The sequence below is a fragment of the Hordeum vulgare genome, chromosome 1H (genome assembly GCF_904849725.1).
Source record: "Hordeum vulgare subsp. vulgare chromosome 1H, MorexV3_pseudomolecules_assembly, whole genome shotgun sequence".
Taxonomy (NCBI): Eukaryota; Viridiplantae; Streptophyta; class Magnoliopsida; order Poales; family Poaceae; genus Hordeum; species Hordeum vulgare.
Window position 1 is genome coordinate 112,823,117 of NC_058518.1, and position 17,387 is coordinate 112,840,503.

The 17,387-nt window shown below is 48.6% G+C and overlaps 1 protein-coding gene across 1 annotated transcript; it reads left to right on the top strand.

The window, feature by feature from the left end:
- The first annotated feature begins 14,206 nt into the window (after positions 1–14,206).
- Positions 14,207–17,030, top strand: LOC123426588 (glycerophosphodiester phosphodiesterase GDPD6-like). The gene is made up of 9 exons (XM_045110449.1): positions 14,207–14,228; positions 14,311–14,451; positions 14,684–14,871; positions 15,238–15,421; positions 15,527–15,601; positions 15,803–15,912; positions 16,037–16,255; positions 16,345–16,500; positions 16,585–17,030. Exons 1-9 carry the CDS (start codon positions 14,222–14,224, stop codon positions 16,786–16,788), a joined length of 1,284 nt encoding a protein of 427 aa, XP_044966384.1. The 5' UTR covers positions 14,207–14,221; the 3' UTR covers positions 16,789–17,030.
- The last annotated feature ends 357 nt before the right edge of the window (positions 17,031–17,387 follow it).

Genomic DNA, 17,387 nt, shown 5'->3' on the forward strand with positions numbered 1-17,387 from the left:
TTTGGAGGAAGCTTACCAGTCATACATGAAAAAATATCCATACAACGGAACATGAAAAATCACCGTCGATTTTAATATTGTTATTTCAAATATTTTTTTTGGTTAGAGTATTCGACAGAAACATATCGTGCGTACTGCCTACCTGGTTTTTTCTTTACAAAAAAGCCAAGTGGAAGGTGTAGCTCTCATGCATTCACAGTCACGAGATTTAATAATTGGAAGAAGGTGAATGATGGAAACCAATGTGCTTTCGATTCCAACTCTGCTCATAACTTTTCTCAACGGTGTTATGATAATCTGAAAAATAGTATGACTCACATCGACAAAACGGTTGTAAAAGCATATGAAAAAACTGTCGCAAATGCAAGACTAAGGCTTAAAGTTACAATTGGCAAGTAAGCAAAATTTTCTGTTTTGAGAAAATATTCTGTAGTGCGCTATAAAGCAAGTTATAACATTTTTTTCTTGTTGATTTCATCAGGTGGATAACATTCCAAGCTTGTGTTTATAGAGGTCATGATGAATCTCCAGGATCAAGTAATCAAGGTAATTTTCTTCAACTGGTGAGGTTCATCTGATGAGATAATCAATTTGTTCGACACTGGTAGTCGTAGAGCTCAGATTAAGCTAATAGATATGTTACCTTGTTTTATAGTTTTACGAATATTTTTTATGCTTTGTCCTCAACGTTACTATAAGATTTAATATATCATGATATTTCGTTTATTTTATAAGCATTGGTTTCTCGTCCCCCTCATGGTCAAATCCCGGCTCGGCCGCTGCCTGCAGTCTCTTGAAACTAACTAGTGGTTGGGGCGCACCCTGGTGCGCCGCCTAATAGTAAGTTGGAACGGTGCGAGGTAGAAACACTGCCCTTTTCATTTTTTTAATCTGGACAACACAAGCAAGGTATCGCAATGGAGAAACATATTGCTGCTTTGTTGAAAAAGAAAGATAAAACAAGAGAGGAAATGGACATAACATGGCAATGGAGCACAATAAAAAAACCTGACAGGAGCATGTTGCTGCTTCTTGAAAAAAGCGTTCTTTGACAAATCCATTACAAGTTCCTTCACATGAGAGGAGATTGCAACTAACAAAATGGAAATGGCATAGTAGTCACTAATTTGATTTGCTCCTGATTAGGATATCCTATAACAACAATACTATAATAGTTACGCATGAAGAACAGTGACTTTCAGGAGTAACACGAAAATTAAGCATGAGTAATACTTAAGCATGAAGAGCAGGTATTTTGATCACTCCAGTAGTAGTACAAGACCAAAATTATTCTTATGATAAATGCGATATTCGGACCATAAGTATATAGGTCACATGCCTGCAAAAAAAGTTATTGATTCTGCTAGAATAACTATAGTTCATTTTTTAAACATCCTAGTAGGACATTATACTCGATTAACTGGCAATTTTGTTAGAACTGGCAAAATAAGCGTTGCCTCCATTATATTAGCAATCGCAGTAGCATTAAATATCTGTAAAAACACGAGAGGTTACAAAGTAATAGATGTGCCTATCTTGTAACTGAAACTCAATGTGAGCTTAAAAAATCATTATCACAGCCCACTTCTTAAGAACATAGTTGCCCACTGCCCTGCGGCGGCCGCCTGAGGATTTGGAGATGCCAACACGTCGTTCAGCCTGCCATATATTGGGTGCTGCCAAGACCTACACCGCGATCCAAATTCAGAAAATGGGACGCCACCATAACATCACCACAGCAACACAACAAAATGATACAACCTACAAAGAGATGTGAGTCATACCTTCTTCTGCGTGTCTTTGCCCTGGCCGGCCATGATGGCCTTGGGATCCAGGAACAGTTTGTGCATCAAATCCACCGGACGCCGCAAGCCCCATGTCAGCCTTGGTCTGATGCTTCTGCAACTGGTCTGTCACGCCCGTGCCTTCCTCGAGCGCCACCATGCCAGTGCCGATGTTAATGGAATGTTCAGCAACACGGTTAACTTAGTAGCAAAGTAAGCATTTGCATCATAAGTTAATAACCAAGTGGTAGCTACAAATAAAATCAAAAAAAATGTGAGCTTGCATCCGTACCTTCCTTAGATAGTGCTTATGTCACCACAAAGTTCCCTCGTGTCTGATTTAGCTTAGTAGGAGTTACTACATATGTAACATTCTGCAAAGACAAGCTATATGTAACATTCAACAAAGACAAATTAAAACAGGGGTGCAGTCCAATCATAGTAAACTACATATGTTAATCTTTGTCCGTAGTGACTACATGACTAAGATAGTAAAAGGAAAATAAAATCTCAAATATGCATGGATCATGAGATAGGATATATATAAGTTAAGAATGTTTCTCCCACCACTATTACGACATCCACGTTTTGTTTTTGAATTCAGAGGATGTAAGGAAGTGAGGTTAATTATCTGCCAGACAAACATGCACTCATGTTCGTGTCTACTAGTATAGTTGAAAATGTTAGTTGCAATAAACAGAAAGCCAGATTAACGGAGTCATGGGAAGAATTGTAGTTTTTGTTCCCACAGAATATAATGCATAAATCATAGAAATCTAAATATCCAAATTTCTATGAATAATGGCTTATGCATTCTTAGTCGACTACTTCCAAGTCCTAGCTTACCTAATAAAATCAAAGTGTATCAAATAGATAATTCTTTGTCGTGGAATAACAGGACCAACACGTGCTATAGTCTAAAGCCCTATTACACACAACAATGGTAAAAAAATAAATGTACATATTAGATTGCACATTTGCTACTTACTTCAACAATGAATTTCTGGAAGGTTTCTTGCTTTTGCCATCTCCAAACGTTGGTCAAAGCGTGAACTTCAAAGGATCATTTTGTTCTTTTGAAATCTGTTGCTGAACCAAAATGTTGTCAAAGAAGTCAAACCATCGATTATTTTGCTAAAAAAGTTCCATGTTAACAATTAATAAGGCAATTCCTTAGCCCTCTCACAATTAAGGGCCAGTACCCTAGTGTCAACTTTCAAGACCAAGAAATGACAAAAATCAGTTGTAACTGAAACAACGAGTGGAAGACACAGTGGAACTACGAGCATACCTAAGAATCAAAGACAGATGCACACAAAGAATGACGCTTGACAACATAGAAAATCCAGTCAACCGAGAAAACGACGTTACAATCCAGAAGCAGAAATTCTGGGTGCAGTGGTCATGAGATAAAAAGAATCACCACGAGGCCATCACGCTTGCCACATGGAGAGCATAACCAATGGAGATAGCAGGGTTGCCACCGCCGCCCTGCCATTGGGCGACAGCAACGTCGCACCTTGCTGTCAGAGTATCCCCAATCTAAATTGTCAAATTTATAATCCAGCTGCTGATTCAAGTCACTTTCATCAAATTCATAACCAGACCCTTCATCGCCATTCACGTAGCAGATTTCATCTTTTACATACACATAATAATCTCCTTCCTCGATGTCACAAGTCAAAATTCTGTAGCTCAGTTTCAGATGCTTTGACTAAATCATTTTCTGTTCAGGATCCTTCTTCATCAGTGGATGAAGATCCCTATAAAATATGTCAATGTAGTTATAAACTAAGAAAATCTTTTTAACGGTAAATACAAACTTCAATCCGCCGAGAAGTACTTGTAAATTTGAGATACTTATCAAGATCTACTGCTTCCGTGCCAACATTAGACATGCATATATGGTAAAAGCAATACACTTTGTTTTCCCAACAAAGCATCCACAAGAATCTAGGAACTAAGAAAGCATAATATATAGATGTGCAGCAGGAGCATGTAATCTATTTTCTCTCACAGAAGCGTTTTCTTTTGCTGGGATTTCTTGAACAAACCTAGTTGCAGTAGAAAAACTCAACAATGTAGTAAAGTATAATACTTGTGCTCAAGTTCATCAAAACATCACTTCATCAAAACTAAATCCCAGTTCTTACAGTATGAAACTCTCAAGGTGCACATTTATTATGGGTCTTCTTGTTTGATCAATAAGCACTGGATTTTCCACCTTGATCATAATAGTATGCTGAAGCAGCTCAAGATAAAAGCCATGTCTAACCATGGTCAGATTTCAGTAGACTAACCTGGAGTATAATGGATGCTACACTCCAATTTTCACACTTATACCAGGTAAACAGATATCCTAAACCACATTCACAGGTTACAAAACAATTTGTGAAATAGGGTAGTCTTTTTTAAGACATAAACAAAGTAGGCGAACTTACCTTTGGAAACCACATTCACTGAATGTTTCGTTATTTTGTCAGCGTGAGGATCACCATCAGCTTGTCATACTCCAAGAAACGGAACTAATCTAGACCAGCCTCCTAAATGTTGCAGATCCAAAATCCAAACAAATGTCAGACGATGCAGACAGAGTGGAACCCTCGAACCAAGCAACCAAATCGGAGCCGATTAGACCCAATGGCAAGCAAGCAACAAACCTGAGGTAGCAGTGAATATGATGGAACTCGTCATGGCTGGCGTTGTTGACGCGGCCCTCCATTACCAGCCGCCGCAGCTCCGCCTACACCTCCACGGCTCCCGCGTCAGAGCCGCAACCTCGGTCGCCCTTTGCCGTGTGTGCCGGCTTGGCCCATCTCACAGACGCACAGGGGAATAAGAGAGGGAAGTAGGAGACGGCGATGGGGTTGGATGCCAGAGGAAGAGGGGGAGCCACAGAGGAGATATGAAAGGAGAGGTTGCATGCAGAGGGGCGGCGACGACGCTAAATCGCAGCTTCTCGTCAACCTGGACGCCCCTTCGCCACCATGTTCTCGTCCTTCTGATGAAGGAGCAGGCGCCGGAGGAGCTGGGATATGCAGATGGGGCGGGGGCGGGGGCAGCGGCGACTGCTGCAACCCTAGCTACCCACACGGGAAAGAGAAACCGAGGAGAAGAGAGGGGATGTTGCTTGATGCATACAGGTATTCAAACAAAGCTCCAGTGCTAGATGACAACGTGGACAAGACCAGCGGGCGTGCCTGATGCATAGTTTATTGTGTTGGATAGGACGGATGGCCATAAAAACGGTGCGTTAGGATGGGGCGGAGCGGACCTCTCGCCCTCTCCACCTCGCCGCCGGCCCTACCCGCTTCTTCCCCGCCGGCCTCTTCGACCTAGATCCTTGATGAGGCCTCGGGGAGGGTGTTGCCCTGCATCGCCCTGCGGGAGGAGCTGGCGCACCCATTGGCGGGATTCGTGGACCAGATCTCGGGGCGTATCCTGCCATGTGTGGCTTTGATGGCGACGGAGGATTCGCCGGCTGCTCATGTAAGTTCCCCCCCCCCTTGAACCTTTCCTCTCCTAGCTGGCCTTCTTCCTTGCAGCCGGCATCGCCAGCGCTCCCTCTCCGTTCTGGGGCGGATCTGGCCGGTGCTTCAAGGCCGCGCCGCTGTCCCTCCTTGATGGCGCCGAGGGAGGGGGTGCCTGGCCACGGGCAGGCGACTGTGGAAGCGCCTTCAAGACCCGAGCCCTCTATGTGTCCTGGGACGAATCTGGCTGCCGCGTCAAGACCAAGGTAGTGCTCCATCATTGTGGCACCGGGGGAGAAGCTGATGGCGTGCGGGCTGGCACGCGCGGTGGCGTCTTCAAGTCGCGAGATCAGCTGCGGCCCTACTTTGCCTGGCCAAGGCGCTGGCCAGGATTGGACGCTGGTGTGCTCTCGGCGCGCATGTCCCCTGGCCCGGCGACAGGAGGATCTCCACCCTCGGCTGTCAAATGACTTTGCTCGTCATCCCACCTCTCCTGCAGAAGCATTCAAGAGGCGCTTTGGAAGCCGTTGCTACCGCTACCTTGGATCCAGACACAAAGCTTTTGAGTGCCGAGACCCTCAGTTCTGCTACACCTGCAAGCGCCCGGGGCATTTGGAGCGTGAGTGCATTCGCCGCCGTCCCAAAGTCTCGGCCCCGGTGCCACATCCACCCACTCATGTCCCTCCTTCGGCCGCTGGACTGCCACCGCCGACGTCCCTCCTTGGTGCTAGTCGCCTGGGGTCTCCTTCCTACGTAGACGTCGTCTCCTCCTCAGCGCCTTCCTCTGTCCCTGTGGCCGCGATGCCGACGGGGACCATCCCGGGCGCAGCGCACCGCAGGCCGGCCACCTCGACCTGCTCGGTGGTAAGCACTCCGGAGATGGAAGACGAGTCCTACCGCCTGCGCACCACAGCGTTGCTGCTCACCGCCGCGGGTCCATGCCCTGGCATCTCCGTGGACATGGTGGCGGAAGCGGTGGAGCATGACCAGGGGTTTTCGCGTCGGGACATTTGCGTCGCCCCCTGCTTCCCGGAGGACTTCCTGCTCGTGCTGTCAGAGTGTCACCAGCATGACCTCATCTTCGAGAGACGACAACTGGTGATGGCAGGGGTAAAGTTCTTGCTGAGGCCCTGGTTTCCGCCGCCGGGCGGGAACAGGGTCTGGAGGTTCTACTGCAGAGTAACCATTGAAGGGCTGCCACTGAACGCCTAGTCCTGGGACAATGTTCAAGAGGTGCTGGGCAAGAAGTGCAGGCTTGACCTCATCGAGCGGCAGTCTACAACCAAAGCCAATGTCTCGGCTCTCTTTGCGTGGCTGTGTGCTTGGGATCCGAACCTCATTCCTCGGGCTTCTGACTTCAACATCCTCAACCGCCCTGACGTCGCTCGTCCATGGAGGTCGCTGCCGGAGGGGACACCCTCGGAGCAAGGAAAGGAGGGTCCTCATTTCCCGGTGCTCATTCACTTGGACGTGGTCAAGGACTACACGCCGGTGCAAGAGGAAGACATGGAGTGGCCTAGGATCTACGAGCACAAGGACTGGAAGATGGGCTCTAAGGATGGCGAGCGCAGGGGCCGTGCTGTTGTCTCGGATGGCCATGCCCCTGATTCGAGGCGCAAGGATGATGATGGTGACGATGGCTTCAACGGGGGCTCAAGGCGTCGGGGCAAACGCAGTGGTGCGCAGGATGGCTTCTCGCAGGGCGTGCGCGACAGGGCAAACTGTCGGGATGCCGCAGCGCGCGCGCCGGCCACCAGGCGTTACAGGTGCCACGACAGATCTGCGGGCTCGAAGGCCCGAGTTGCTGGCCTGGACATGGCAGTACCACCCACTGCTGCTATCGGCCGGGCTGCCACTCTAGTGCAGCAAGTGAAGAGCACAACCAGTGGGTTTGTTAGCCCAGCCATGCAAGCAGTGCAAGGAGCTGGGTCAAAGGACCGGCCAATGGTGCAGGACTCGGACGACAGCATTAGCGACGCGCTGAGTGTGACAAACGCATAGGATGGCATGGACGGCCTTGCTGCTCCGCCCACCTCCGTGGGCGGTGCTCGGGAGTGTCTCCGGTCACAACGCTCTCTCGAGCAGGCTCCGGTTGGCAGCTACCAGGACTGGACTTCCCGTCCTGATAGGGGTGCGGCCCACTGTCCCGTGGGGCATCCTGGTGGCATGGCCACCTCGGTCCTCCCAAGCTACGACCTGCCGCCGCTACCTCCTTCGCTTGAGTCTCTGGTCTGGGATTGGACGAGCCTGCAGCAGCCACTGCCAGCGCCTGGATGGATGATGCCGGTTCAGTATGAAGGCCCGTGCTGGCTGCCTGGGTGGGGGATGCCCAATCTTCCAGTGCCGCGGGCTGAACCCTCATGGGCGACTGGACCTGAGGTTGTTTTTGGCCCCGGGGCAGCCACCAGCAACTTCCAGCCCTGCGGCTCTTATGTGCAATCAGAAGAAGAGACGCGCGCGAGGCGGGCTCTTGCAGCGGCAAATCTCACGGGCCCGAGTCTGGTGGCTGCGATTACTCAGAGGGTGGCCGCTCTACAGATCGACGAGCAGAGGGCGTTCATCGGGAAGATTGCCTCTCTGCTATTGGCATCCATTCTCGGCGCACGTCCACAGACCACCTACCCCCGTCACAAACTGAAGAATAAACTGTTGGGCGCAGTCAAGGCACCTAGACAGAGTGCGCACCTCTCACGTATGCAGTCCAGTTTCTCCTCCTCTAGGAGGTCTCAGGCTGCTATCTGTGTCCAGCTAGGCTTCATCAAACGCGAAGCTGACTTCAACGACAGCACCCTGCTGGCCTACCTGGAATTCTTCCGGGAGCCAATGCCACCGGAGAACGTAGCAAAGCTTGCACAGATCGCCGGGCTCTCTTCACCATCCCAGCTACGTCTCCCGGAGACCGAGCTCCAGGCGATCCTCGACGAGCTCTCTGTTAGGGCGGCCTGACCAGCCGTTTCAGGAACGGACCCCTGCTGCTTCCTGAGTTTCTATGATTAGTCTCAAGACCCTATTATTGGCCGCATGTTGCGTCGTGTGTACTGGACTCTGTTTCCTTCCCCTGTCATTGTTATTGGCGACGCGCTGTAGCAGCGCTGGGTGCTCTGGCAGCGGCCGCCCTGGTGGTATGTCTGCTCGGTACTGTTTTGACTAATAGCCTTGGTAGTTCTATTTCGTTATCCAATGTGTGACAACCTGGCCATTTTCAATTGGAACGTGAGAGGCCTGAACGACAGAGCCAGGCGGGCGCCGGTGCGAGCGACTGTTGAACGGCTGCAGTGCTTCATTGTTTGCCTATAGGAGACGAAATTGTCCCCCTACTCGGCAGCAGACCGCCTGGAAATTGTTGGGTAGCGTTTCGATCAGCATGCGTCGCTTGACGCCGACGGCACACGCGACGGGATCTTGATGTGCTGAAAATCTGATTTGATGACCGCAAGTATGGTAATGGTGCGTGCATTCTCGGTCACGGTGTGCTTCTCGCAGGTCGGAGGTGGGCCGGCCTGGTCTCTTACCACTGACTACGGCCTCACGATGACCAGCGGAAAAACGACTTCCTGACCGAGTTAGCCTGTATCCACAACTCGATGACAGGCCCGTGGCTTCTTATAGGAGACTGTTGGAATTATGCCCTAGAGGCAATAATAAATGTATAGTTATTATTATAATTCCTGTATCAAGATAATAGTTTATTATCCATGCTATAATTGTATTGAATGAAGACTCATTTACATGTGTGGATACATAGACAAAACACCGTCCCTAGTATGCCTCTAGTTGGCTAGCCAGTTGATCAATGATAGTCAGTGTCTTCTGATTATGAACAAGGTGTTGTTGCTTGATAACTGGATCACGTCATTGGGAGAATCACGTGATGGACTAGACCCAAACTAATAGACGTAGCATGTTGATAGTGTCATTTTGTTGCTACTGTTTTCTGCGTGTCAAGTATTTATTCCTATGACCATGAGATCATATAACTCACTGACACCGGAGGAATGCTTTCTGTGTATCAAACGTCGCAACGTAACTGGGTGACTATAAAGATGCTCTACAGGTATCTCCGAAGGTGTTAGTTGAGTTAGTATGGATCAAGACTGGGATTTGTCACTCCGTGTGACGGAGAGGTATCTCGGGGCCCACTCGGTAATACAACATCACACACAAGCCTTGCAAGCAATGTAACTTAGTGTAAGTTGCGGGATCTTGTATTACGGAACGAGTAAAGAGACTTGCCAGTAAACGAGATTGAAATAGGTATATGGATACTGACGATCGAATCTCGGGCAAGTAACATATCGAAGGACAAAGGGAATGACATACGGGATTATACGAATCCTTGGCACTGAGGTTCAAACGATAAGATCTTCGTAGAATATGTAGGATCCAATATGGGCATCCAGGTCCCGCTATTGGATATTGACCGAGGAGTCTCTCGGGTCATGTCTACATAGTTCTCGAACCCGCAGGGTCTGCACACTTAAGGTTCGACGTTGTTTTATGCGTATTTGAGTTATATGGTTGGTTACAGAATGTTGTTCGGAGTCCCGGATGAGATCACGGACGTCACGAGGGTTTCCGGAATGGTCCGGAAACGAAGATTGATATATAGGATGACCTCATTTGATTACCGGAAGGTTTTCGGAGTTACCGGGAATGTACCGGGAATGACGAATGGGTTCCGGGAGTTCACCGGGGGGGGCAACCCACCCCGGGGAAGCCCATAGGCTTTGGGGAGACACACCAGCCCTTAGTGGGCTGGTGGGACAGCCCCAAAGGGGTCTATGCGCCAAGGATAAAGAATCAAAGGAAAAGAAAAAAAAAGAGGGAGGAGGTGGGAAGGGAGGAGGACTCCCTCCCACCAAACCTAGTCCAACTCGGTTCGGGGGGGGGGGGAGAGTCCTCCCCCTTGGCTCGGCCGACCCCTTGAGGGTCCTTGGACCCCAAGTCAAGGTCCCCCCTCCCTCCTCCTATATATATGGAGCAATTAGGGCTGATTTGAGACGACTTTCCCACGGCAGCCCGACCACATACCTCCATAGTTTTTCCTCTAGGTCGCGTTTCTGCGGAGCTCGGGCGGAGCCCTGCTGAGACAAGATCATCACCAACCTCCGGAGCGCCTTCACGCTGCCGGAGAACTCTTCTACCTCTCCGTCTCTCTTGCTGGATCAAGAAGGCCGAGATCATCGTCGAGCTGTACGTGTGCTGAACGCGGAGGTGCCGTCCGTTCGGTACTAGATCGTGGGACTGATCGCGGGATTGTTCGCGGGGCGGATCGAGGGACGTGAGGACGTTCCACTACATCAACCGCGTTCTCTAACGCTTCTGCTGTACGATCTACAAGGGTACGTAGATCACTCATCCCCTCTCGTAGATGGACATCACCATGATAGGTCTTCGTGCGCGTAGGAAAATTTTTGTTTCCCATGCGACGTTCCCCAACAGAGACTTCAACCTCATTACGAACCCGCACGATAAAAATAACTCCAGGGTGTGCCGCCGTTGGATGAACAAATTCCGTCGTATGCTAAACTCCTCCAGCCTCCGCGAGATTCCGCTAATAGGGCGCAAATTCACCTGGAGTAACGAGCAGGAGGTACCCACTCTAGTACGCCTAGACCGTGCCTTTTGCAATGTCGATTGGGAAATGATCTTTTCTGCAGCCAAACTACTACCTCAGTCCTCGACGATCTCCGACCATTGTCCGCTGCTCCTAATCAATGACAACATAGGGACAACCAACAAGCGCTTTCGCTTTGAATCATGCTTGCAGTTTATCCATGGGTTCAAGGAGGTCGTGGATCAGTCCTGGGCAGCGTGCGCCGGCAACTCTTGCCCACTTACTAGGCTGGACCACAAGCTGTGGCGATTAAGAAAGGATTTACGATCATGGAGTAAAAACATTGTTGGTGATTTGCAAAAACAATTCTCGATGGTCAACGAGCTAATTCTGCGTCTAGACCAAGCGCAAGATACTAGACAGCTATCCACAGATGAAAGCTCCCTCCACGCCAGATTAAAAGCTCGCACGCTTGGCCTTGCGGTCCTCCTTAAGATTAAGCTGCGGCAATGCAGCAGGGTTCTCTGGCTCAAGGCGGGTGATGCCAACACAAAAAATTTCCAGCGGAAGGCAAATGCGCGGCACAACAAGAATACCATCCATGCACTTCAGGGGCCAGAGGGGCCTATCTCGATAGCCGACGGCATGACCGAGCTGGCACGCAACCATTTCACACAATTTTTTGGCTCTCTAAAGCATCGCACGTCTGCTCTCAACTGGGATGAATTGGACCTTGAGCACGTGGACTTAACCGGCCTGGAACAGGATCTTTCGCTTGAAGAGGTCAAGAGTGCCATCAACGCGATCCCGGTAGATAAGGCGCCTGGACCAGATGGTTTCTTGGGGGGTTTCTATCGAACATGTTGGGACACGGTAAATATGACATGTTGGCGACGCTGAATCAACTTTTCCGGATGGACAGCCGTGGTCTTGACAGGGTGAACCATGCGCTGTTGGTTCTCATTCCGAAAAGAATGGGGGCCGATGCATTGCAAGACTTCAGGCCGATATCGCTTTTGCACAGTGTGATCAAAATCTTCTCGAAGATACTTGCATCGAGACTGGCACCGAAGCTTGCCCTGTTGGTGGACCAATGTTAGAGTGCCTTCATTAAATCACGCAACATTCAAGAAAATTTCCTGCACGTCCAAAACACCGCGAAATTCTTTCATAAATCAAAGAAGCCGACCATCCTGCTAAAGTTGGACATTGCAAAGGCCTTCGACTCGGTCTCCTGGGCCTACTTGCTGGAAATGTTGCAAGCCAGGGTTTCGATCGGCGATGGAGGGAATGGATCTCGATGCTGCTGCGAACTTCTGCATCACGTGTCATGATTAACGGGCAGATGTCAGAGATCATACTCCATAGGTGTGGCTTACGGCAAGGAGACCCGTTGTCCCCCTTCCTCTTCATCCTCGCGATGGACCCCCTTCAGAGGATGTTGTCCATGGCCACAGAGCAACGAGGAGAAGGGTGCCTCGTTGCTCTTTCTACGTGGACGATGTCGCGTTATTTATGAACCCTTCGGAGAGTGACGCCAGGATGATTAAGCTGATTCTCACCTGCTTCGGGACAGCCACCGGTCTTTTCACCAATGCGTCCAAAAGCTGGCTCTTCCGATTCGCTGTGGTGCCTTGGACCTCACACGCATACTGTCCCATCTTGGGTTCCCCATCAAGGCATTCCATGTGGTCTATCTTGGAATGCCTCTGTCACTTTGCAACCTCACCAAGTTAGAACTGGACCCGTTGGTTTCTAAATTCGGGAACAAAGCGGGCACTTGGAAGGGCACGCTAATGGCGAAGAGTGGAAGACTGGTTCTGCTTAAAACAGGTATGTTCTCTCTTGCAATTTACATGATGAGAATCCACAAACTACCTGCCTGGGTGGTAAAGCGTTTGACCGAAATCTGTCGCTCCTGGCTATGGAGTGGGGACACGGCATGCACTGGGGGGACTGCAGAGTTGCATGGAACGTGGTCTGTAGGCCGAAGCGCCTAGGTGGCCTTGGTGTACTTGATCTAGCTAAATTTGGCAGGGCTCTCAGGCTACGTTGGCTATGGATGGCTTGGAAGCACTCGGAGCGACCTTGGGTAAATTCAGCATTGCCATGCTCAAGCGAGGAGAAGGAGCTCTTTGCGATGGCAACGAAAATTACAGTGGGAGATGGCAGAGCCACAAACTTTTGGCAAGACCGCTGGCTTGAGGGATGCAGCCCTAAGGTGATCGCCCCAGCCCTCTTTAGGATTGCAGCAAGGAAAAACCGCACCGTTTGGGAAGCCTTAAAGGATGACACATGGCTTCAAGACTTGTCTCAAGGGCTGATGCATGACATGCTCGATGAGCTTTCAAAGCTGGCATGTAGGCTGGATCGAGTGGTGCTTCACGAGGGCCACACTGGCACAATTACCTGGAGATTCTCCCAGGACAAGGCGTACAGTGCGCGTTCGGCGTACAACATTCAGTTTGAGGGTTCAATTCAAATGGCTGGGTACAATCTGATCTGGCGTGGATGGGCCCCAGGAAAATGCAGGTTTCTAGTCTGGACGATCATGCTCGATAGGATTCTGACGGCAGATGCTCTTCTGCGTCACGGATGGGAAAATGATTACTTCTGCCCGCTTTGTGTTCGGAACTTAAAAACTCCGTCACACCTATTCCTTGACTGCCCATGGTCAAGGAATGTTTGGAACACCATCGCCTCATTGACAGGCATGCCTTCCCTCTGCCCCGCATCATGGGAGGGAGAGTCCAAGTTCGAAGTTTTGTTTGAGGGTAGGTACGTGGTCACTCCCAAGGATAGGAAAAAGGGGTTGCTATCTCTTGTGCACTTGATCACGTGGGAGATTTGGCGAGAGAGGAATATGAGAGTCTTCCAGCATGAACTCATGACTGCGGAAGGCTTCGAGCGCAAGATTAAAGATGAGATTAGGCTTTGGAACATGGCGGGAACAAGGATCCCTTTTGATCCAGGCTGAAATCGCTCGGTTGTATTTTAGCCTTCTTGCCTTCTTTCTACTTCCCTTTTCTCCTTTGCCTCTGTTTTTTCGTCCATCCTCGGACGGGCCTCTTGTACTTTGTTTCCCCCTAATCAAGGAATTTGGCATGCGCTGCCAACATTCAAAAAAAAAAGGGACGGATGGCCATACCGTATTGGCAAAAAAAAAAAAGTCCATACCCAGCAGCTTCCTCATAGGATGCGGCCCTATGCAACTAGTGAACCCAGCGGCTTTCATTGACTTGAAATCGTTGACTGACTGACAGCAAACATGTGGACACCCTTGCAACCCTGCTGTACGGGGCGACGGACGAGTTGACGACGACTCCGCGATAGGTACGGGACAGCCGGACACACAATTCCAGCTCCAATCGACTTCATCTCCTTGCGAAAATCAAAGAAGCACCAGAAAAATGCAGGGTGGAAGCTCACACCATGTCCAAATCCAAATCCCAATAGCCTCGCCACTTACAAGACTTTTTTGTTTGCGTCGCTCTCGAAGGAATATTCCGTGCCAGGCCGCCGCTTCTTAAAGGCTTCTCTGGCTTCGACTCCGACTCCGATAGGTGGTGGTGGAGGCTTTCTCTGATAGGAGGAGAAGGAACCAAGGAGGGAGGCATCAGAAGCGCCATGGATTGCCTCTGTAAGTACCACACCATGGCTTCCCGTTTCTCTCTCTATCTCTCTCAATAATGCATAGATTTGATGTAAGTTAGTGCCGATGTATGTTTGTCCCCCACATAATCTCGACTTCATCTGAACTTGATCTCCGAGTACAACAATTTCATATGGCAAAGATTGATTCTGTATCAAATTGGTTCGTCAGAATCTTGAGTAGTTTCAAGATCCTGTAAACTGAATGCATTCTCTGACAGGGCACGCCTCCGTCATTGCCCTTGTACTCCTATTCCTTGGAGGATCAGATGCCAACCCAGCTGCCCGTCGCCACGGTCAGCTGGATGTAAACCACAAGAAGCAGCCACTACAGACATCCAGACCTTACAACATTGCCCACAGGGGTTCCAATGGCGAAATACCCGAAGAGACATCTGCGGCATACTTGGTAGCCACTAATTTACTCCTCAATTACTTGCCCTTTCTTCTATGTTCTAGTATAAGATTCAGATGGTAGTATATTTTAGTACCACGTCAAATTCAACTGTATCAAGTATTGAACCTAACAGTCTTCAGTACCCGAGAAGACTTACAGAATAAATTTAGGACAGCACATTCACATGCCCACCCATGATGAAAGGAGGTGTATGCTGAAGAATATCCCAAAGATTATGCCATGTCCGGATTGTTAGCCTGTTTTTTGTACTGATGGAGATTCTCTGAAGACTGAAATCCAATATCTTAATGCAAACCTGTTTTTTTTTTTTTTTTTTTGAAACCAAACCTGAATATATTTGTGCATTGTTTATGGCAGAGGGCTATCGAGGAAGGTGCAGACTTCATAGAGACTGATATACTTGCATCAAAGGACGGGCATCTCATATGTTTTCATGATGTAACACTGGAAAACACGACCGACATCGGCAACCGTACTGAGTTCGCTGCCCGGAAGAGAACCTATGAAGTCCAGGGAGCGAATATGACTGGGTGGTTTGTCGGTATACGAAACTGTGTCTCGATCTTCTTCTGTAGCTAACTTGCTATTTATAACATTTTTTTGCTGTGAATCTACTTTTGACTTTTGGAGTTTTTCTTGCTTCCAGTGGATTTTACACTAAGAGAACTGAAATCACTGAGGGTGAAACAGCGCTATGATTTCAGGGATCAACAGTATAATTGTATAACTTTTGTCTTCTCTATCTCTCGCTTTTCCATATCGCATTCTGCTTTCTTAAATACTTCTCACATGTCATCACTAATGAAACAAAATATAGTATTATTCGGATGCCTTGATCTTTGTTAATTGCTATTTAAATGTCCTTATAACTATATAGTCCTTTTTTTTCAACTGCTAATAGTGTTCTCCTACTATATTGCAGGGAAGTACGATATTCTTACATTTGATGAGTTTATCTTGATTGCACTTCATGCTGACAGGGTGGTCGGAGTATATCCAGAGATAAAGAGTCCTATTTTCATCAACCAGCATGTAGGTGATTTCAACCTGACCAACTCCTGAGAACACTTTGTTTACTTATAAGAAATGAACAAACTTTAATGTCTACTGATTTCTTGAATATTTTTCAAAATATGACTATTGAGTAAACATGTAGGTCAAGTGGTCAGGTGGCAAGAAGTTTGAGGACAAGTTTGTCGAGACGCTTCTCAAGTATGGCTACAAAGGCAAATACATGTCCGAAGATTGGCTCAAGAAGCCGTTATTCATCCAATCATTTGCTCCAACTTCACTAATTTACATCTCAAACATGACAAATGCTCCAAAACTGCTTCTAATAGATGAAACCACAGTTCCAACTCAAGATACCAACCAGGTAAGATCAGCAGTAAGCGCTACTTTTCTATCCTACCAAGTTCATCACCCGAAAACTCTTAGTTTTCAAAGATCATTTCTAACCTGCAGTCATACTATGAGATAACTTCGAACGATTATCTCACGTTCATAAGGAAGTACGTAATTGGGATTGGGCCATGGAAGGATACAATCATTCCCCCCGAGAATAACCATTTAGGCCCTGCAACCGATCTCGTGGCACGGGCACATGCTCTGAATCTTCAGGTGAGCAACACATTTCTCTCTCTTATACATGTACATTTACATATACGTATGACAGTACCATGCTGAATCATGATGGCGTTGTAGGTGCATCCATACACATTCAGAAATGAGAACAAATTCTTGCATTTCAACTTCCATCAAGACCCTTATGCTGAATATGAGTACTGGGTCAGAGAGATCGGAGTCGACGCGCTGTTCACCGATTTCACCGGCAGCTTGCACAAGTACCAGGAGTGGACAACTCCACACCAAAAGAAGGAAAAGAAATGCAGAGGAACTCCTGCATGAGATCGCCAACACTCTGAATGTTGATGCTCACTAAACCTTAGGCTGCCAAGTCTGTATACCTCCTCCCTTTTGGAGCTATTTCATTATTGTTAGTACGGAGAAAATGAACCGGTTAATACTAGTACTATTCTATGTAATTGCTTCCTAGAAATCACGGGAAGTGCCAACTGTAGAGCATCATGGAGTTCGGAAAAACTTCATTTAGTGAAAAATTTTGTTCCGTTTCGGTGGAACATGTGACATGTCAACGGTTTTTAAAATGGATAATTAGGCATGCGCTCTGCATCGTTTTCCTGAGCATAGGCGACGAGGCGGATGACTGGGTAACCCACACGACAAGGCCAGATGTTTGTTTGGTAGATGACCGGCCGCGTCGCCAAGGCCAGATCGGTCGCGCCTCCTCACGCCGTGGGGCTTTGCACCATCCCCATGACGCAGGAGAGAGGGAGGCCCCCGCCACAACCGCCGGCCCCCGGGGCTATAGGCGTTGGAGGGACGCATTCCCCTCCTTCACGGAGCTTTCGATGTGGAGACTGCGGTTGCATGGCAGGGACACGGGCTCGTCCTTCACCTGGCGAGTGGGGATGCCGACTCCCATT